Source organism: Lycorma delicatula, chromosome 1, assembly GCF_047948215.1.
Source record: "Lycorma delicatula isolate Av1 chromosome 1, ASM4794821v1, whole genome shotgun sequence".
Lineage (NCBI taxonomy): Eukaryota > Metazoa > Arthropoda > Insecta > Hemiptera > Fulgoridae > Lycorma > Lycorma delicatula.
In genome coordinates this window covers 63,592,041-63,613,429 of record NC_134455.1, presented here as the reverse complement: position 1 = coordinate 63,613,429, position 21,389 = coordinate 63,592,041, and the positions used below count along the sequence as shown (strand labels likewise).

At 31.2% G+C, this 21,389-nt stretch overlaps 1 protein-coding gene across 1 annotated transcript in view; it reads right to left on the bottom strand.

Moving 5' to 3' along the window:
- The window catches only part of LOC142317524 (uncharacterized), a 30,377-nt gene extending 28,420 nt beyond the window's left edge, over positions 1 to 1,957 (bottom strand). The window contains exon 1 of the mRNA XM_075354085.1: positions 1,478 to 1,957. Within this exon, the coding sequence (XP_075210200.1) occupies positions 1,478 to 1,869 (392 nt within the window). The 5' untranslated portion in view covers positions 1,870 to 1,957. The remainder of the gene's footprint in view (positions 1 to 1,477) is intronic.
- Positions 1,958 to 21,389: the final 19,432 nt, after the last annotated feature.

Genomic DNA, 21,389 nt, shown 5'->3' with positions numbered 1-21,389 from the left:
TTTACAAGACCATAAGGTCCAAATTGATAACGTTTGCTGATGATATCAATCTGTGTGCAAAAGTGAACTGCGTTGATGATTATTTGATACTTCAACGGTACATTGATGACATAGTGAAATGGGTGTCAGATAATAAAATTAAATTAAATCTTGAAAAGCGGTTGCCATGACATTTTCTAGAAAAACTATGATTAAAATACAACTATAAAATATATGATAGGATAATTCGTTTTATATTGTTTGTGATCTGTACGTTACCTTCGGCTCGAAGTTTTATTTCTCAAAACACTGGATAACACCACTTCTAAGGCTCAAAGGAATGTAGGATTACTTTTCTGAGTACTAAAAATTTCAAAAAATGTTAAGACCGTGTTGCATTTATATAAAGCACTGGTTTCGGAGTATTTCTCAATAGTGTAGAACGGTAAGGACTATTTGTGTAAACAAGTAGAAGCGGTACAAAATATATTGTTGTTTAATTTGCATTGCTGTAGACTAGCCTTGCTCACAATTCATAAAATTATGAATTATTATATTATTGAATATTATTGATGGATTATATTTTTGAAAAGGAGGAAAAATTTAGGATATTGTATTCCTGTTTAAGACCATCAATGATTGTGTAGATTTGAATTTGAATCTGCTGGGTTACAGAGTGCCATATGTTGCCAGTAGACGAGATAACCTATTGAAACACTGGTATATGTTGCGGTCTTCGCTGTTTAATATTAAAATGCATACGTAGCCTTAATTTAAATAATGAGAGATTGTTTTTAACGGGTCGTTATATGCTTTCAAGAATTTATCTGTTGATTCTTAAATGAATTGAATCCATCAGAGTTTGATGCTGTGTGTGGGGGGACAGCTGCCTACATTCTGCCTTCTGCCAGTACGTTTCAAGTTAAATATTTCGGTAGCATATAGTAAGATACTTCGTGTCCTATCTAGTCATGACGACATTCTTTTAAAAGTATTTGTAGAAATTTATATTTATAACTGTTTACGTTAGATTTTTATTTACTATTACCTGTTTGTTTTAATGTTACAAGTGACATTACACGTTTTTAACTTCATGTTGTACTAATGAGCTTATTTTTGTTTATAATTACGTGTATACGTGTCTTGTGTTACACATGTTGAATGTTACTAGTTAAGCAATAGATATTAAGTTTTATCAATTTAGATCTGTGATTTCTTTATTTGTGTTCCCCCTGATACAAGTTCCGTTATGTAAGCGCTATATATTAAGGTTTTTCATGACTGTTCTGTCACACGTTTTTGCTCGTAGTTAGGTTATCCCGCTTCCTTGTTTAGAGTAGATTTCATCATGGAGGTTGGGATGGCTGTAAGGGCAGAGAAAAAACCATTATAAAAAATTAATATTGTTACTTTTTATTTAATACTACCTCGGCGTTAGGTATTATTTCAAAAGCGTTTGAATAGACTGTGCACAGTAATTATATAAATTTAAACTTACCTGATTATAAGCCATGAAATAGTATCTGCTTTATCTATGATTTTATCCTTTTCATTTTTATCTATATATTTAAAGTTTTCGACTGTGGAAAATCTCATTATATCTATTAATGGTTTGTAAGCTTTTGATGAATAAATGAAATCGCTTAAAAATAACACATTTATTGTAAAAACTGTAATATCTTGAAAAATTATTAGTCTCATATGACTATTATTTTTACATAAATACATACTTGTAACACCTAATGATAATGTTGCAACTGACATAGTCATAAAAAATTTTGCCCTAAATGGAGTTTTCAAATTACATCCTGTCGATGAGAATATTGGGCTGCCTAGTAAATACAATAGTCCAGTTAATAATTTGTAAATTGGTATTTTAATATATTTCATTATTGCTAATATTAAGCGTATTTTTTTAATTCATACATTTTTAACCTTTTTTGATCCTTTATATCATTTTTATGTTTTTAACTACGTGAAATCTAAAAACAAAACAAAAAATTGTAAAATTAGTTATAATACAAAGAATGAAGAGCTTTGTTTAGATTATGAATATTTGAACAATAATAGACATTTGTAAAATTTAGAAGAAAATCGAAGAGGCTGTAGAAAAAGTAGATCCTGCTTGTAACAAATCCTCAATCTGAAAAATATGATTAGACATAAAAAAAATATATCGACAAGTAAGTATGTAGTAACATTTGTGGATTTTAAGAATGCCTATAATTCGAAAGACAGAAAAGCTTTATTTAATACCCTAGAAGAATTCAGAATCGATTATAAAACCAGGAAATTAATTGAAGAATCTTCCAGCAATACCAGTCCCAAAATAAAGTCCATGGGCGAAATATCCGAAATATCTCTGATCAAAACAGTCATACGTACAAGCAGACGGACTATCATCGATTATTTTACAAGGTTTTAGAAAAATATAATTAGATTTTGGAATCTTCAATTAAAAAAATTAAAAATCCGTTTCCTAATTTTAGGAACTTTTAATGTACATTTTAACAAAGTCAGTGATCGAGCGGAAAGAAGTCAGTGATTCAAGTTAGGTTAATGAGTAATCATAGAGGGCCGCGCTCATCAAGAAGGCTTATACTATCGGTTGTAACATCCATCATATATTAAACGGTGCCAGTGTGGGCAGAGGCCTTTGAAATATCATCTTACAAAACAGTTTCAAGAAATGCAATAGAGGTTATATTAGGCGTACCTCTTGTTAAACTTCGGGCACAATTGCTGCATAGGATTTATAATGGAATACCCAAAACGAGGCTAGAAGACTTTTATTTACTGACTGGCAAACCTCGTGGGAAGCCTCAAAAACAGCCAGTTGGACAAAGAGAATTTAATTATTGGTGTATGAGTGCAGAGGGGTTTTGGTGAGGTGGGCTTCTATCTCTCCCAGCTTTTGACGGGGCACGGAGAGTTCGAGGCCACCTACACCGGTTTGGCAAGCGTGAAACCCCAGCATGCAGATATTTCGAGGAATTTGATTCGGTTGAACGTACGATTTACTCATATAATAAATGGGATGAAGTCAGACAAAATCTGGGTCTGGCTAGGCTAGTTCTGGAAGAGGTTCACGATGACAGGAAGGCGTAATTGGGAATTAGTGGTAAACATGGTAACTAAAATTATCGGTACTAAAGAAAGGAAGATCAGGGAATGGGACAGCGAGTAGGAACTGTTAAGTAGGGATTTCCGAGGGCAGCCCTGCTCAGGTGATTGCGGCTCGCCGAGTTGGGCCCCTTTTGATGAATGATCAGGGACCCCTCGTGCTCTGGGAAAACGAAAGACCGAGTCTCTGTGGTAAGGGGTGGTGAGACAGGAGTTTTAGTCGGTAGGATGCGGGCAAACGTAGGCTCTTAACAACATCTAGCCGAACCCGTGCGAGTCCGACACTCCCCCACTTGTAGGGGACATTTTTGAATGCTTACCAAACTGCTTTCTTCAAAATTCAAAAGTTTCTCAAACTTTTCATCATGCATTAGTGATCGTATTTGTGGACCCACAAATATTCCTTCTTTAATTTTTGCATCATTAATTTTAGAAAACTTCAGTTTTAAGTACATTAAACCAGGAGTATTGTCCATGGCCTTGACGAGATTCTTCATTAATCCTAGTTTGATATGTAATGGAGCTAGATACGCATTTTTTGGATTATACAATGGGTCATGTTTCATATTTTTCTGTTCAGGAATGAGTGATTCGCGTTTAGGCCATTCTTTTCTAATGAAGTGTTTTTTCTGCCCCAGGGATTCTATTTCTGTGAATGGGATAGTGTAACATTTGCGATTACACAAAGAAGTGTTGTTTTTTAAACAGTACTTTATGTAACCAAGCTTCAGATCAAGAATAAGTGTAATTACATTCAAATCACCACAAATATTCCATTCATACACTACATATTGAAGCTTTTCCAATATAAATTTAAAGTTTTCATATGTTTCTTTCATAGTAGCACAGCGAACCACAGGTACTGATGGGAATTTATTGCTATTATGCAGAATACAGCTTTTAAACTAATTTTAGAGGAATCAATGAACATGCGCCAATCTGTTGGGTTATGTTCATTACAAAGTCTCTCCATAATAGAAGAAATGTCATTACAAAACACTAAGCCATTTTCTTTAGAAAAATAGTCTTTAAATTCAGATTGACGATTACGATAAGTACATATCTTTGTATTTTTTGAAGAAGATTCCATCCTTTTAGCCGGAAAGCAAGCATTTCACACTTTTTTTTGGATAACTTTAAATTTCGTATGAAATCGTTAAGATTTTCTTGAGCCAGTAAATGAGGTTAAGATGAACTGCTTTGTTAAAAAATTGTATCACCAGAATCAGTTTCTTTTTCTTCCTTACTTCCATCAGACTCTGAGCTCTCTTCATCTAATGTCACATGTTCTGGAGGCTTTGGTATGGGCAATTCTTCGCAGTGTGGAACTGGTCTCATTGCAGATTGCAAGTTAGGGAACGCTACTGTATGTTTTGATTTTGACGTAATCCCTTTAATGTTTGTTAACAGAAATAACAATCAAAAGAATGATTTGAGTTCTCTCCAAATCATAGGGATAGCAAATGGCATGTGGCGTGTGTCATTTTACCATGCAGTAAGAAGCCTAGAACACGATAAACAACAGATATATATGGGGCCCAGGCCATTTTTTGGTCCCTGACTTTACTCCCAAAATAAAGTTCATAACACTATTTTATTTCACCACATACATAACAGAAATTGTTAGGATGATTTAAACAAACTCTAGGCATTTTGTAACTAACGACTAGTTATTATAAATATGTAATACACAATAATTCAAACACACAAAGCACTCGCCATGACGTGTTTACTGGTTCACTACTATCTCACAACTGGCATCGTTCTGATGAATGTGCGCTCACTAGATCACGTTTGTACAGGTCTATACACGTCTGAACCTGCACAACAGTAGTAACGCTACCCTTTGAGTTAGCTGATTTGGTTCCATCATATTTACAATGCTCTAGAAGCTTTTACTTGACAATGGACGAAAAAACGTTATAAAATATTTACAAAAATTAAAATAATAAAGAATTGTGGATGATGGAGAAATTCCGAATACATATTTGCAAACAGGATAAAGACTGTATTAAGTACACCTATAGGTAATCGTGAGACAAAAATCATGTTGACCAGTGTTATTAATTCAACAATCTTACATGAAATATTAAGATAGAGTAAAAGTCTCTTTATCACTCGTATTAATAGAACAGTTTTATTCATATCTTCGTGAGTTGCTGATTAACAAAGGTTTCAGATTTCTGGTGTGTTATATAAATAAAAGTTAATAATAATTAAACTATTCCGTTCAGTGAACTCCTGTATACTGAATGTTACAAATGTTAATTTCGACCTTTCGATGTAAGATATTCAGTTTTTATTACTGGATTATTTGGTGAATAATCAAAAATGAAAAAGAAACAATCATACAGGAAAAAGAAAGATAACATGAAGAAATATACCTCAAAAAACGACAAGAAGATGAATTTGAAGAGGAAGAAAATGTTAAGAATAAAAAAATTAAGAGAAGATGATAAATATAGACAGGAAGAAAATGTTAAAACAAAAAACAGGATAAAAAGATTAAGAGATGTTAATATTAAATTATACATATACATTTTTAAAAGTACATAAAATTTATTTCATTACTAACTTATGTTTTTTCATATTTCTTTAAAATTATTATTTTCAATTTTTTTTAGAATCACGGGTAAATAATTATTAATAAATCTATATATTTAAATTAAAAAGAAGTTAAAAAATTAATTTAAAAAAAGGAGATGAAGTCTGTTTCGAACCGATGTGTCTTCCGTTGTAAGATCCAAATATTTCATTAATTAAAATTTAATGTGGCTGTAACTCTGGAATCAATTAAAATAAGTACCACTTATGATATATCGTTAAAAATCTATCAATAAGGGCTTATAACTGCAGATAAGAAAAATTCCAAAATCCAAATCTTTTGGATATTCTTGGGCTTTATGGGCACTCTTGGTCCAATTGATTGCAATCAAAAGGGGAGGTGCACAACTAGATGTTATAACAGTCCTAAATCCAAAATTTTAACATCCTACGACTAATCATTTCTGATACGTACGTACGTACAGACGTCACGACGAAACTATTCAAAATGGATTCAGGGATGATCAAAATGCATATTTCCGTTGAAATCTGAAAACCGAAATTTTTCGCGATCACAATACTTCCTTTACTTCGTACAAGGAAGTAATAAAGATTTTTTTAGAAGATCATCCTTCTCCTACTCGCCCGTACCCCGTCTTTGCTGCCCAAAGTCTACCAGTACCTTCTCAAGTCTTTCCCAAGTCTACCAGTACCTTCTCCGCTTTCAGTATCACTTTAACATGGCAGGTGAAGCTTCTTGACTGGTCCAGCCGTACGCCCAGGTATTTACACCTCTGGTGTCCTGAAGCGTATGGCCGTCCACCTGAACTTCCATCCTTCGCAGCTTCCGTCGTTCCGCCAGGGTCGCCACCACAGACTTATGTGGGGCTAGTTGTAAGCCCCTTCCCCAAAGCCATGCACTTATTCTCTCCACTGCGTCATTGTCCTCTCTACCAAGTCCTCGGTGCGTTCTGATACCAACAGGGCTAGATCGTCGGCGTATGCGACCACCTGTGCATCTCCTGGAAGTTTCATCCTTAGGAGACAGTCATACGCTACGTTCCACATCAACGGTCCTAAGACCAAGCCCTGCGGTACCCCCCCGTACATATTAAACACGATTGCTCCTTCCTCAGTGTCCGCCCTAATAAGTCTGGCCTTAAAGTAATTGTTGATAACTGACAAGGTGGAATCACTGAGGCCTGTCCTTCGCAACTCACAAATTACTACACGCCACGGGACGCTGTTAAACGCATTTTTGATGTCTAAGAGGATCACCAGTAGAATACGCCTTCTCCTCCTCCATGTACCTGCCGCACGATAGTTCGCTCACGTTATCACATGTTTAATTGCGTTTATTTACGTTTTGACATCTAAGGAACCCAAAAACACAAAAATCGGATGGAAATGTTCGCATGTACGTGTGTGTATTCGGTGTTTAACACTTTATATTTCCAGAACTAGTCGACCGATTTTGACCAAACTTGGTCAGATTACGTCTATATATGGGGCATTGATGCCATTAAATTTTCAACTTAAAAGGTGAAGGGGGTGAGGCTGTAGAGCAAGGTCACCCTCAGTATTTCGAGATTTCACCTAATTAAGGTCTTATTTTTCTTAGGCACATTTGTTAGCAATTAAAAAATTATATTATCTGCAAAAAGGTTTTTTGCAATATTTCATTAAGTTTTTTGTTGCTTCTGAAAATTGAATGCAATTTTAAAAAGAACGGAATATTGATATAGTCGTTGGTAATGATGGGGAGCCCCACAGAGATGCAAATAGGACACCTCTACAACTCTATGTATTTAGCCTTTTTTTAATCCCTACAATAAAAAATGTCAATATTTGCAAAATATTCCAACTAGTACAGTATTACAGCTTATAAAAATGAAAAAAAGAAATCTTTCTGTTGTATTTTATTTTTTAAATGTCATTCTAGTAATAACTAATTAAAAATATAGTTAAATCTTTTTTATAAAATATTATTATTTCTTTAATCTTCTTTTTTTGATTTTATTAATTGGAACTTTTTCTAGTTTATATTCTGATCGCAGAACAGCACCTACGGCAATAGTTTGACATTTTTTAGACATATTAATTTACTTGTCTGAAACGTAGAGTTATTATAACTAGTTTTAACATAAATAAACTTTTCTTTCGTGCTTATTTTTTTATAAAAGGGATACAAATAATTACTGTTATATTTTGTGTGAGAAATTAATTTTAATAAAAAGTTTAATGCGTGTTGTTAGACTGCATATAATTATTACTTGACCGTTAGGTATTTCATAAGATCAGATGTTATTTAAATCAATTTTAAGTTTAAATCGAAAAAGTTTTATTTTCTCCAGTGTAAAATTTTCTTTTTTATACTTGGCTTTGAAAATTCCAAACCGGTTTTTGATAAAACTAAGGTAAAGTAGCCAGTGGTCTTCAAGCTTTACCCTCCGGTCAATATTCCTAACCTGTACCGACACGGGAGCCACAAACCAGTATTGCCGATCCCCGTTGCGAAGTGGTAGCATCTAGGCCTCTGCTCATGGGGTCCCGGGTTCGAACCCCGGATAGGCATGGCATTTTTTATACGCTACAAATCACCATTTGAGCTAATGTCCATAGAAGTTGAGCTCATAAAAATTTTTTTTTTAATAAACAAACCAGTAATACCAATATCTTAATCAAGCCTCCAATTTATGTTGCTTTTACTAAACTATTGTTTTTAAGCCGAAAGAACGCACCTCAATATAGTTTTAGATTACATATGATTTTCTAATTTTATTTATGTAACAGTATTTAAATCCTTTTTTGTGAAATAGTTTTTTTTAATACTTTTATTTATAGTCGCATCAATAATTAAAGTCATCAGCGACTTCTCAGTGTAATGTAACTACTGTACCGGTAAATGTGTAGTCTTGAACAAACTCAGACCGACCATTCCTGATGGTCGGCCTTAACTTGTGATTAATTAAAACCGAACCACCAAAGAACACCGGTATCCACGATTTACCTTTATTAGGATTTGAACTTGAAAACTTCGACTTCGAAATCATTTGATTTATTACGACGAGTTTACCACTAGATCAACCCGGTTGGTAATAATAAAAATAACTTATTAATTGATAAACCGTTTATTTAAAAGGTTGCTTAGTTAAAAGTTTTTTGGAAAGAAAAGATGAGTTCCCATTTGGCAAAAACAACTCTTTAACTTAATATGTATTCACTAAATTCAGTTGGAGTTTGCTACTTCAATTTATTTATTAAAAATTCGACAAACAATGAATGAAATTAAATAAGACATATCCAGGGCTTTAAATTTTAATTATTTTATAAATACTTTAGTATTTAATCAATTGTTTTAGTCCGTGGACCACAAAAAATTTGACGCGGGCTATTTTTTCTAAATGAGAAAATTTCCATAAATGAGTTCTAACTAAAAACAATTTAAAGACAGTAAGAAATAGCTATTTAAAAGATAAAAAATTAAAATTAGATTATGGTGTTAGATTAGATTAGATCGGGTAATTTTTTTTTAAATACGACTTCATCCCTGTCGAAATAATAGCTTCATTTTACTATTGCATATATTTTTTATTCAGCTTATCAAAAGGAATATACCAGCTTTTTTTTCATTAAAACTAGCCATTTCCAATATAACAGCTATTATTTGGACAATAGCGGAAAACTGGATTACTCTAAATTGGGCGAGAAAAATCAGAGAACATGTTAATAAATCTTTTTACTTTTTTAATTATTTTTTGTACCTTACAAATGTGAATAAATTCGTTTCAAGTTTAAAAAGAACTGAAAAAGCTTACTTTTATTTTCATTTATTTCGAAGATAAATGAGGTTAATAGAAAAGTGATGGAGTTCTAAAATAGACTGTCGCTTTTTTTTACTATTATGAAGTGAATTAATTATTAAGGTTCAAATGCTCAGTAAAGTTATCGTGCGTAACTAATATATTTCCTGTAATCCTGAAAGACCACCAACTAACCAATCAATTATTTTTTTCAATATTTTATACATGTTCAGCTAACACATAAATTACTGAAATGCGTATTATTATTTTTTTTTTTTTTTTTTTTTTTTTTTTAACTGAATTTTTACGGGCATCGACTGCTAAGGTCATTAGCCCTCGTCACATTCTTTAAAAGAAATTATTATCTCCATCAGGATCGTCATATGTAAGGGTGTAAAGGGCCCTTATATTTTATTTAAAAACACAAACTTCACAATAAACATTAAAACATGAAAGACAAGGACAATCACAAACACTTACGGGGTGTAAAGGGCCCCAATATTAAAATTTGAGATAGGTTCTCAAAAGACCATGAACTTAAAATTAAAATTAAACTAATCAATACCATATCTTTCTTTCTTCTACGAAGTCTCATTTATAGTTTGCTTAAGCACCCTCGGGGCGACCAGAACCGCCGTTGAGCAGTATATCAGTCGTGCCAGGGGGCCGTGGCAGTTGAATCCTTCTTATATCAGGCCATAGGCATGCACGGCGTACACCCATAGCCTCGCGCCCTCAATCCACCCTTGAGGGTCCCCCATGCCATCATCGGACACACCCCGACTCACTGCTCTTGAATGTAGGTGAGCCAAAATGGCCTAGGCAAGAGGGCTACCTCCCGTCACTATACGTGCCACGCTTCGAGACTCCCTTATATGTATATATAAAACTACCGCTTAGAGTATCTTTTACCACAGCTTTAAACTTCCATTTTATAGACTTTTAAGAAGTCCACTGGCGTGTAAAAATGCAACTATATTTTCTTCATTTCCATTATCCAGATCAGCACTAATATTATTTGTAAGACGGAACCTCTTTCTGAGGTCCTCATATATGGTACACTCTTCTATTAGATGCTTGATTGTCAGTGTTTTATTACAAACACCGCACATTGGTCTCACTTCGCCGGTTAACAAATATAAATTTGTTAATCGCGTGTGACCGATTCTAAGTCTGGTCACCGCTACTTGTTCACGGCGAGTCAACTTAAAGTCGCTTTTCCATTTATAAGGAGAAGTTTTAACTGAGTTTAATTTTGTATATAAACTCCTCCATTCAGCGTTCCACTTGTTTCTTACTATGTTTGTTAGACGGTTTTTAACATCTGCCACTCTTACAGGAAATGCATCCAAATCATCGCAGACTGTTGCCTTTCTGGCAGCTTCGTCTGCGATTTCATTACCTGTAATACCAGCATGCCCCGGAGTCCATACAAATACGCATCGCTGTCCTCGTTGTTTTAGTACGTATAAAATGGACAGGATGTTTGCAATTAGGACATCCTTAATGTTCTTGTTCCGAATTGCAACGAGAGCACTTAATGAATCGGAACATATTAGCACTCTCTCTTCGCAATAGTGTTCAGTGTAGCGAAGAGCTTGCTGAATTGCAGTGAGTTCTGCCGTGTAGACACTGGCCACATCTGGCAGTCTCCAAAAGTGGGCTTCTTCATTTACATATATCGAGCATCCAACACCATGTTCGGTTTTAGAACCGTCAGTATAAATTCTAATATGTTCTTCATAATTACTGACGGTTGCCAAAAATTCCTGCTGGATGATCACTGCTGGTTTCTTTTTTATTTCTCCTTGAGAGAGATCCAACCTTACATTTACCGCTGGCAAGAGCCATGGCGGTATTTCTCTAGTAGAAATTGCTAGAGTTTCTGGTATAGCAATTTCATATTTTCTTCTTCTTCTTAATTCGTGGTACCTAATTCCGGCTGGTCTGGAATAGGTAGCACGACGTTCGTATAATGCAGCCATGGGATGATTCGTAAACAATTTATTATTTATATGAGCAGGGAAAGCCCATATATTTGCTGCATATCTTAACAAGAGGATCTCTCTTCTATAATGTAGTGGCATTATTCCGGCTTCAGACATCAGACTAGCCGCCGGACTTGTGCGGAAAGCACCTGTTGCGTATTATTATTATTATAGTTGTTGTTGTTATTTATTATCCCAAAAAAATGTAAAACATGTTACAATCTCTAAAGGTAACAGAAATCTTAAACGTAAAAGTAAGATAATTGAATTTTGTTCAGACTATTTGTGCCAAACAAAATCAAGATTTCTTCCCAAAATCAAAATTAAAAGAAAACCAAATAATATTAAAAGTTTAACGTCCAAAAACTAAATTAGAAGAAGAAACTATCGAAAAATTTAAAATCAAAATTGCAGAGATCAAAGATAAAGATAGAAATAAACTTAAAAATAAAATAATAGAGCCGGGAAAACAGACTTTCTCCAAAGTTAAAAAAAAAAAAAAACATATTTGGTGGAATAATGTCTGTGAAGATCCTCTTCGAAACAGAAAAAAAAATATGGAAAAATGATAATTCTAACCCTCCAAAAGAAAACACTGAAATTTGAATAAAATTAAAAAAAAATTTCTAAAATCGTTAGATGTCAAAAAAGAAATTATGAAAAACAGAAATGTAAAATTTTAAAAGAAAGGTTTGCTAAAAATAATACGAGAAATTTTTACCAAATTTTTAAATTCAAATTATCAGGCTTTAAATCAATTTCTACTAACTTTAGGAATGAAAAAGTAGATCTTATAATTAGTAATGAAGAAAATCTAATACAGTTAGCTAAATATTTTGAAAACTTGCTGAATTGCTCCGACCCTAAAGAAACCTGTAAGTTCTAGGAAAATAATCGAAACTCCCAAACTTCCCAACCACCAAACTCAGAGGAAATAGAAAAAATAACAAAATCACTTAAAAATCATAAAACATGTGGAGAAGAGAGTATAGTTGCAGAAATGTTAAAATATGCCAACGATAAACTGAGCGTTAAACTGGAAAGAATCTTAAAATAAATTTGGGAAACAGAAAGAATTCCGGAAGATTGGTAAAACGCTTTAATAAATCCCCTCCACAAAAAATGAAATAAAAACAAACAACTAAAGTGGAATTTCACTGTTTTCAGTCCCATACAAAGTTTTTTCTAAAATATTGTTAACTAAAATACAACCGACAATAGAAAAGAAATCGGAAAATATCAAGGTTGATTTAAACCTGAAATATGTTGTGCAGAGCTAATCTTTAACCTAAAACAAATTTTACTATACCAAAAAAATTAAAAACTAAAAATTAGTTACAATTTTTATGGATTTTAAGAAAGCCTGCGATCCATCCACAGGGAATCTCTGTTTAAAATTCTTGAAGAATTTAAAATAGATCCCAAAACAATAAACATTATAAAATAAACATTAACAGATAATCAAAAGTGAAATTCTTAGGGGAACTTTCAAAACCATTCGAAATTAAAATTGCAGTAAGGCAAGGAGATGGACTGTCTCCAATCTCTTTAATTGTGTTCTTAAAAAATATAAGAGAATAGAAGAAAAAACTTAAAAAGTTAAACACATACAAAAATATAAAAATAGGCAATAAAACCAAATTTATAAATACAAACATTCTGGCCTTCGCAGATGATATTAAATTTTCGCAAGAGATACAGATGAGGCTAAAATCAAAATTCAAAAACTAAGCAAATGAGCAAGCAAAACTGGTCTTCAAATTTCTTATTGAAAAATTAATTTTTTTTCAAATGACAGAGTTATAACTGAAACCCTAAAATTTCCGACAACAAAGAAATAAGTAGAGTTCAAAAATGTAAATATTTGGGAGAAATTGTAACACTGAATGTAAATTAAAATATTTGGATGAAGAATGTAGTACGAAGAATGGAAATCGCCTATCATTTCACGAAGAACATTTACAATAAAAATTCCCTGCCATATAACTCCAAATTGAGGCACTACAAAACCGTAGTCCTACCAGCAACACTGTATGAGGCAGAATGTCGGCTATTTTTTTCAGAAAAAATAGCAAAAGTAGAATAAAGAATTTTAAGAAAAATTTACGGACCAAAATTTGAAGATGGAATTTACAAATTGAAAAATGGAAAAGAAATTTATAAATACACAGAAAAAATAGGGAACTTAATCCAGAAAAGAAGATTACATTTTATGGACATTATGCAGAATGAACAACCAAAGATTGAAAAAACAAATATTTAATTTCTGCATAAATAGGACCACAAAAACCAACCGCTTTAAAGAAATAGAAACAGATCTAAAAACATTAAACATTTTTAAGGATCTGTGTAAAGACAGAGATAAATTTAGAAAAGTGATTCGAAAATCTAAGTTTCCAGAGAAAACGAAAAGGATGGATATAAACCTGAACAGATGAACGGAAGAAAGGCGACAACAGAGCAAAAGAATTAAAATCTTTTGGGAAAATAAAAACAAGTCAAAGTTATGTAAACGTGATCCGTAGTGGTCAAAACGAAAAGAAAAAAAATCGAAAACTTTAAGGGATGCCATATTAAAACCCGTGCGTGTGTGTGTGTGTGTGTGTGTGTGTGTGTGTGTGTGTGTGTGTGTGTGTGTGTGTGTGTGTGTCTGTGTGAGCGAGCGAGCGCGCACACACATACATACATATGCATATTATATATATACATATATAATCGATTATAATATACATAATACTACTTATATATTAAAAATGAAAATAAATTAGATAAGCTAAAACAAATTTATTTTTAAAAAAAATAATAACATTTTATTAACAAATTGGAAATTTTTTAAGTATCATAAGTACGAATTTAAAAAAAAAGTTAAAAACAAGAAAAATTAATAACAAATTATCTAAGATTATCAAATCAAAAACTTCATCCAAACTTCCACTTTCAAGTATTATTAAAAACGTTTAATTAATGTTTAATAGCACGATTAATCTGCTCTTCGACTAGAAGTGTGCTATAAATTCTGTTTTTGCGACAGCACGTTTTCACTTGTTAAATTGTTTTTTTTTATAAACGTTTATTTTAACATCTACAGACAAGCCAGAAGATAGTATTTATATTTTTTAAATCGATTAAGATTTAATTTCTGATGTTTTAAATAAACAACAATAAATAAATTGAAATACTAAATTATATTATACACACAGTGTCCCGAGAGAACTTAGAAAAAGATGGAAAGATATAAATGGAAAAAATGATCAGATGGAAAAAAATAAAAATATATACTAAGAACTGACAGATATTTTGATGAAATTTCGTGTAATTTTTTTTAATCTTTAATAGGTCCGTAAATATTACTTTTATCAAATTATGTTTTATTAAATGAAATGTTGAATTTTTTATTTTAAACGAAATAACAAAATGATTTCTCACTTGTTCATATCGATAAACATCTGAGAATCGCCTATAGTTGTTAAAAGTGGATAGCAAAAATTAAGCTGTTTGTCAATTTTGTGCCTGTTTTCACCTCCTTCACTAATTTTAAAAATAATTTCCTTAATTATTAATTATAATGCACCCTGAATATTATTACTAATAATATCACGAACACACTTGTATATATTATATAGAATACATAAGTAACATTATAGCATAATCACGTAACATATAACTAATAATTTTTTTTTAAAATATAATTGTTAGATTTAAATTACGGAAAAGAAATTAAACTATAATCTCTAATTAATTTAATTTTTAATTAATTAATTTCTAAAGGAAAAATATATTTTTTTAGGTGTGCGGTTAGTTTGTGAATGTTTTGGATAGTGCTAAATATCCATCAGAAAAAATTTTTTTTATGCATTATATGTAACCCCCACCCGTATCATATTATTACTAAAATTGAAAAGTACATAAGTTTACGGAAATCATAATGTTAAATGTAAAGCTTAAAACAAATAAAAACACAAAAAGTATTACATATTTTACGGGTAGGCTGATTTTATTTTTTTTAACCGATTATTACATTTTGCCTAGTACTCAAAATGAATAAGAGTAAGATTTTCATAAAAATTGACACATAAGATATGATCCCGCTTCCCCCGATTTCTCCTCACCAGCGTAAAATAAAACCACCAGATTTAAATGTTACCAATGACTCGTGTGTGAATATATGTTTTTATATTTAGATGATTGTTTTTATATTAGTAATATAAATGTTCTCGTTTTGAGATATCTACAGCTAAAAAAAACCGAAAGTAATTTTTTTTTAACCAATAGCAATACTTACCCACCAATATATATAACAGTCCCGAAAAATAAAAATGTTAAGCCAAACCCACATAATAACACTAAAATGAATTAAACAGGCATTAAATAAATGAACTAAATTAAATAGCGCTCTTTGAACTCCAGTTGAAAAGTAATGAATGTCAACAGGTATTGAATTGACGTTAGAATAATGATACAAAAAATTAAATAAATACTAGTTAATAAATAAAACTTCCATCTCAGTAGATCAAGTAATTATGATATTTTACCCTGAAAGTGGAAGAGGGCCTTTCACCGGTAGGTCCCGGGTTCGAATCCCGGTTAACCGTGGCAGTTTACATACGCTACGGATTTCCATTTGGGCTAACAGTTGAGCCCGTAATCTCATTAAAAAAAAAAATTGAAATATGAGACTGAGTTTTTGGGGAATACATTCTCTTAACAAATCATAAATAAATGTTCATCATAAATGGTCTGGCTACTCTAGAAATAATGTTAATAGTATATTTCGCAGTCGTTAAATTAATATTTTAATGTTTGTTAAAATTCGGATGATCCAGAAGATATTAGAAAAAATATTATGAATTCAAACTCACTCCGGTAAATAATACAATAAAATATAATTATATAATGAGGATGATTTGCCAACGAAATATTAATTTCAACCGGGCAATTTTTTTTCTAACTATATTATAAACACAAATTCAATAAAAAGCTACGAACCTTGCATTATCTTATGTTCATCTTATACCTTATTTTTTAGTTCGGTTAAAAACACTAAAATTATTATGAAAATTTAGCCTCTAAATTAAAAAAAAATTATAAAAATATACCTACGATGTAAAAGTGATTACGTTTATATTACAAGAAAATTTTAATTATATATATAGAATTTTTTATTAAACAAAAAAAATTAGTATAGGAGTATGAACCAAAAGTAACAAATTCTTGTCTTTATAACATTTCTTACGAAAAGATTAAACTCGACTAAACAGAACTGGGCTGTAAAACTGTATAAAAATATAAATTCTGTTAAATATTTATTTACTTCGAAAATAACCGTTTAGTTGTGAGAACATCAAATATTCAAAGCCGGGCTCGCCCTTTACGTCGTATTTATTTTTTTCTCTCTATTTTTACATATACTCTTATTACTTATTTAAAGTTTACGTTTTGAAAAAGACCATAAATATTATATTTTAAAGGAAAACGTTTACGCACTAATTTCATTTTTATACAGAAAACGTAAAATATATGTACTTTCCCGGCTGTAGCGATATATGTGGCTATAGCAACAGCAGGAAATATACAAATCAAAGAAAAATTTCTTAACTGCCTTTTTTTAAGTTTTATATTTTAAGCAGACTTTAATTTTCAATAAAAAAAATTGATTTAAATAAACTGTAAATCTGCGAAATAAATTTGTATTCCAATGCTCCCAAGTCCAAAAAAAAGTTTTCGTCAGACGGCCGACATTTGTGCGTATGTATGTATGCATGTTACTCTGTACTTGGTCTTATAACTCTGGACCCGTCGACCGATTTTCTTCAAACTTGGTAGACAGGTACTACCATCGGGGAGGGATGTATTAAAGTTTTGTAAAAATTGGAAAAAAGTGAAATAAAATTAAATCTTTACTTGGGTACTTGAGCAAAAAATTTTTTACAAAAGTTTTTTTATCAAGATCACAAATTATCAAAAAATGTTATTTAATATTCACCTCTCTCCAGTGTATTTTTCTTTTTTTATCTATATTTTGCGTCGTTCTTGACCAACCACGCTCCCCCCTGCTCCAATGATGAGCCAAGAACGACACAAAAAAAAATTTAAATAGTTATATAAAATTATGACTTTGAATTACGTTGAGACTAAAACATATGAAATTAAGTTGCAACGGTTAAACAAAAATAACGACTAAAATACTGAAAATATACGCGAGATTAATATCTGTAAATAGAAAAAAAACTTACATTAAGTAAATGAATTAGATTTTTTAAATGAAATACAATAAAACGCTAAGAAATTTTAATGTATGAATAAAATTTTATTAACATTAAATATGTTAAAATAATAATAAACATTTAACAGGTCTGTATATTGAATAATGTAATTTACAATATGGTTGACTGGCCAGCAATTTGCATATGAGAATTGAACATTAAATTAATTTTATTTACACGACAAAGAAATTTCCATAATATGTTAAAGTCTTTGTTTTTTATTTAAATCAAAAGTCCGAATTTTAACAAAAGCGTTGATTAAAATTTAAAATAAAAAAAATATATAGTCTATCTTGAAAACTGAAGTCAAACTTGCGAAGAAAAATATAATTCCACGGAATGGAAATGTTAACAGATCTTTTGCACTTTAAGATTTTGTTGGTCGAAACATCGATAGCAAAACCGTTGTTAATATGAAGTCAAAATACAGCCATGTCACAATATTTAATATGTAAGATGTTACCTGATTTTAGGTGCTTTAATGTTTTGACTTATTACCAACAGGCGTAGTTTCCTTTCCTTTGAACTCATCTTTTAATGCTTCCATTTTTATGTAAATTAGTTGCTGGGAGTTTTTCCGATCATATTAATACTTTTATTACTGGATTCACCTTTCGATATTAACTGAATAATCACAACATTATATAAAGAAAATTACTTTCACATATATTTTACTTTTTTTCTTTTTTTTTTTTTATTCACTTTCCGACACTCGTACGGTACACATGTTTACCGAGCTTAAATTTTTTAATGCTGTATCTTACATATCCAGAGTGAGTGTCCTTCAGCCGGAGGAAAAACTAACTTTCCCCTTCCACACAAAGTTTCTTACTAAATTACCAGATCGCATGCGCGAATTTCTACATCTTAACGTTAACATATATTTACCTAATAATAGTATAAAATGTTACTTATATTAAATTTAATACAAAGGAAAAAACAATTAACATTATTAAACTTCTTAAATATAAACGTACATATATATATTTTACTCGCTGGAAGTTAAAGTTACAATATCAGATTTATTGCTTATTCATGAGGTTTGACATGCTTCAATTTTTCTACGGTAAAGAAGTTGAGGAAATTTTTTTGCATGTTTATTTTCTAAATCGATTGGTTTTCAAACTACTATAAACATCTCACTCCAGTGGTCTGTGGTAAAAAAATATATATATATTTTTTTTAATTTTAAATAATTGAAATCCATCTCGCAAGACAATCATTGCATTTAAAATGTAAAAATCTTAATTTTTTGTTAGCCCTTACTCTTTCTTATTTTTAGAGAAAAAGACTGACCAAAACTTTTCATCCCTTTCTAGAAAATTATAGCTCTTTAATAGAATTATTGCTATACCTCAGTATTACTTTCTCGCCTAGCGCTATAGCAGAGCTATAAAAATAGAAGGAAAAGTATTACAATCGGTCCAACTTCGGCATATGCGGTTTTCACCGGATCTTGACGTTTTAACACTCAAGAAACCCAAAAAATCGCATGGAAATTGACCGGGTGTTCGTATGTACGTATATGTGTGTTCGGTTTCACACTCTAAATCACCTTATATATCGAGAACTACTCTACCGATTTGACCAAATTTAGTCAGATTACTTCTATATATCGGGCACTTATGCCATTAAATTTTTAACTTAAAAGTTCAAGGAGATGGGGCTGTAGAGCAAGGTCACCCTCAGTATCTCAAGATTTTACCTAATCTTAATTTTCTTAGCCGCGTTTATTAATTAAAAATAATATTTTAAAAAAAAAATTTGCTAAATCGCACCCACCCTCTCCAAAAAAAATATTATAAACTAGCGACTAAGTGCGTATACTACCAAACTGTGTCAATAGTACTTCCTGTCACCACAAGGAGCGCTAGTGTAGCACTGATGTGCTAAATTAAGTTGTGTGCATGCGTGTTTAAGCCGCGTGACGGGAAAGTCCTACAGCTGTGTTGTCAGCTTATTTTAACAATTTTAAAAACTTACTTTTTTAAATTTATTATTACCATTTCGAGATTATTAGTTTAATAATTAATTTTATCTGAATGCTTCCCTTAAGTTTGGGAGCCCCCAAAATGAAAAAAGAAATTTCTCAGTATAAAACTTAATCTTCAAAATGCATTTTGATAAACCCTCCCACCAAATTGTTAAAAAAAAAATTGAATTTAAAAAAAATTTATTTAACATCAATTTTAGGGAATATTTTAATCAATAAAAAAGTCCCGTCACCCATGACAAAAAATTAAAATTATTGAATCGAAAAATTGCCGGCTTCTTTAATTTCAGAGGTTTATAGTTTTGCTTAATTTTTAGTAAAACTTACTTAAGATACTTTGGCACTTATTATTTGCGAATAAATTCGTGAATTATAAAAATTACAAAATGTTAAATATACTTTAAATCACTTCATCTTGTTTTCTCATTTTTTCCAAAGTCTGTAGTTTAATAATTAGAAAATTGAATAATATTGCTTTAAAATGTAGCCTTAAGCGACTTTAATTTCATATGCTTTAATTTTTTATAGTTTTTCTTTTTACAAAAATCATAAAACGTAGCAAATAAAACTGTTTTGAAAACATACTTTCGGCAATAAAAAAGTTATTTTCATTCTAGGTTATATATCATTTAAATGATAAAAATAGATGTGTCATGCCCTTTTTTTAATGAAAATAAAAAAAGGTAAAAAGATACTAAAGGTTGTAAATGTATGACAAAATGATGATGAAAGTTATTTTCATACCCTCAAAAAAACATTTTTTTTGTCTTCAGTCATTTGACTGGTTTGATGCAGCTCTCCAAGATTCCCTATCTAGTGCCAGTCGTTTCATTTCAGTATACCCTCTACATCCTACATCCCTAACAATTTGTTTTACATATTCCAAACATGGCCTGCCTACACAATTTTTTCCTTCTACCTGTCCTTCCAATATTAAAGCGACTATTCCAGGATGCCTTAGTATGTGGCCTATAAGTCTGTCTCTTCTTTAACTATATTTTTCCAAATGCTTCTTTCTTCATCTATTTGCCGCAATACCTCTTCATTTGTCACTTTATCCACCCATCTGATTTTTAACATTCTTCTATAGCACCACATTTCAAAAGCTTCTAATCTTTTCTTCTCAGATACTCCGATTGTCCAAGTTTCACTTCCATATAAAGCGACACTCCAAACATATACTTTCAAAAATCTTTTCCTGACATTTAACATAATTTTTGATGTAAACAAATTATATTTCTTACTGAAGGCTCGTTTCGCTTGTGCTATTCGGCATTTTATATCGCTTCTGCTTCGTCCATCTTTAGTAATTCTACTTCCCAAATAACAAAATTCTTCTACCTCCATAATCTTTTCTCCTCCTATTTTCACATTCAGTGGTCCATCTTTGTTATTTCTACTACATTTCATTACTTTCAAAAAAAACATAAAAATCATAATTTTCATATAAACCATTAATACTACAAAGAAAAAATGTACATCACAAATTAAACTATATTTACTTTTATTACAAGTAAATATTCAAATAAGCCCTTGGAATTAACCTGGAGCTGGAATGGCTGTGATAAAATATACTGATGGGGATATCAGACATATTCCACCATTAAATACCAATTTATTATTCCATTTATTAATTCAAATGGAACATTGCCATCTATTATGTAGTTGACCAGGTCTGCCAGCAAATCCTGCTTCT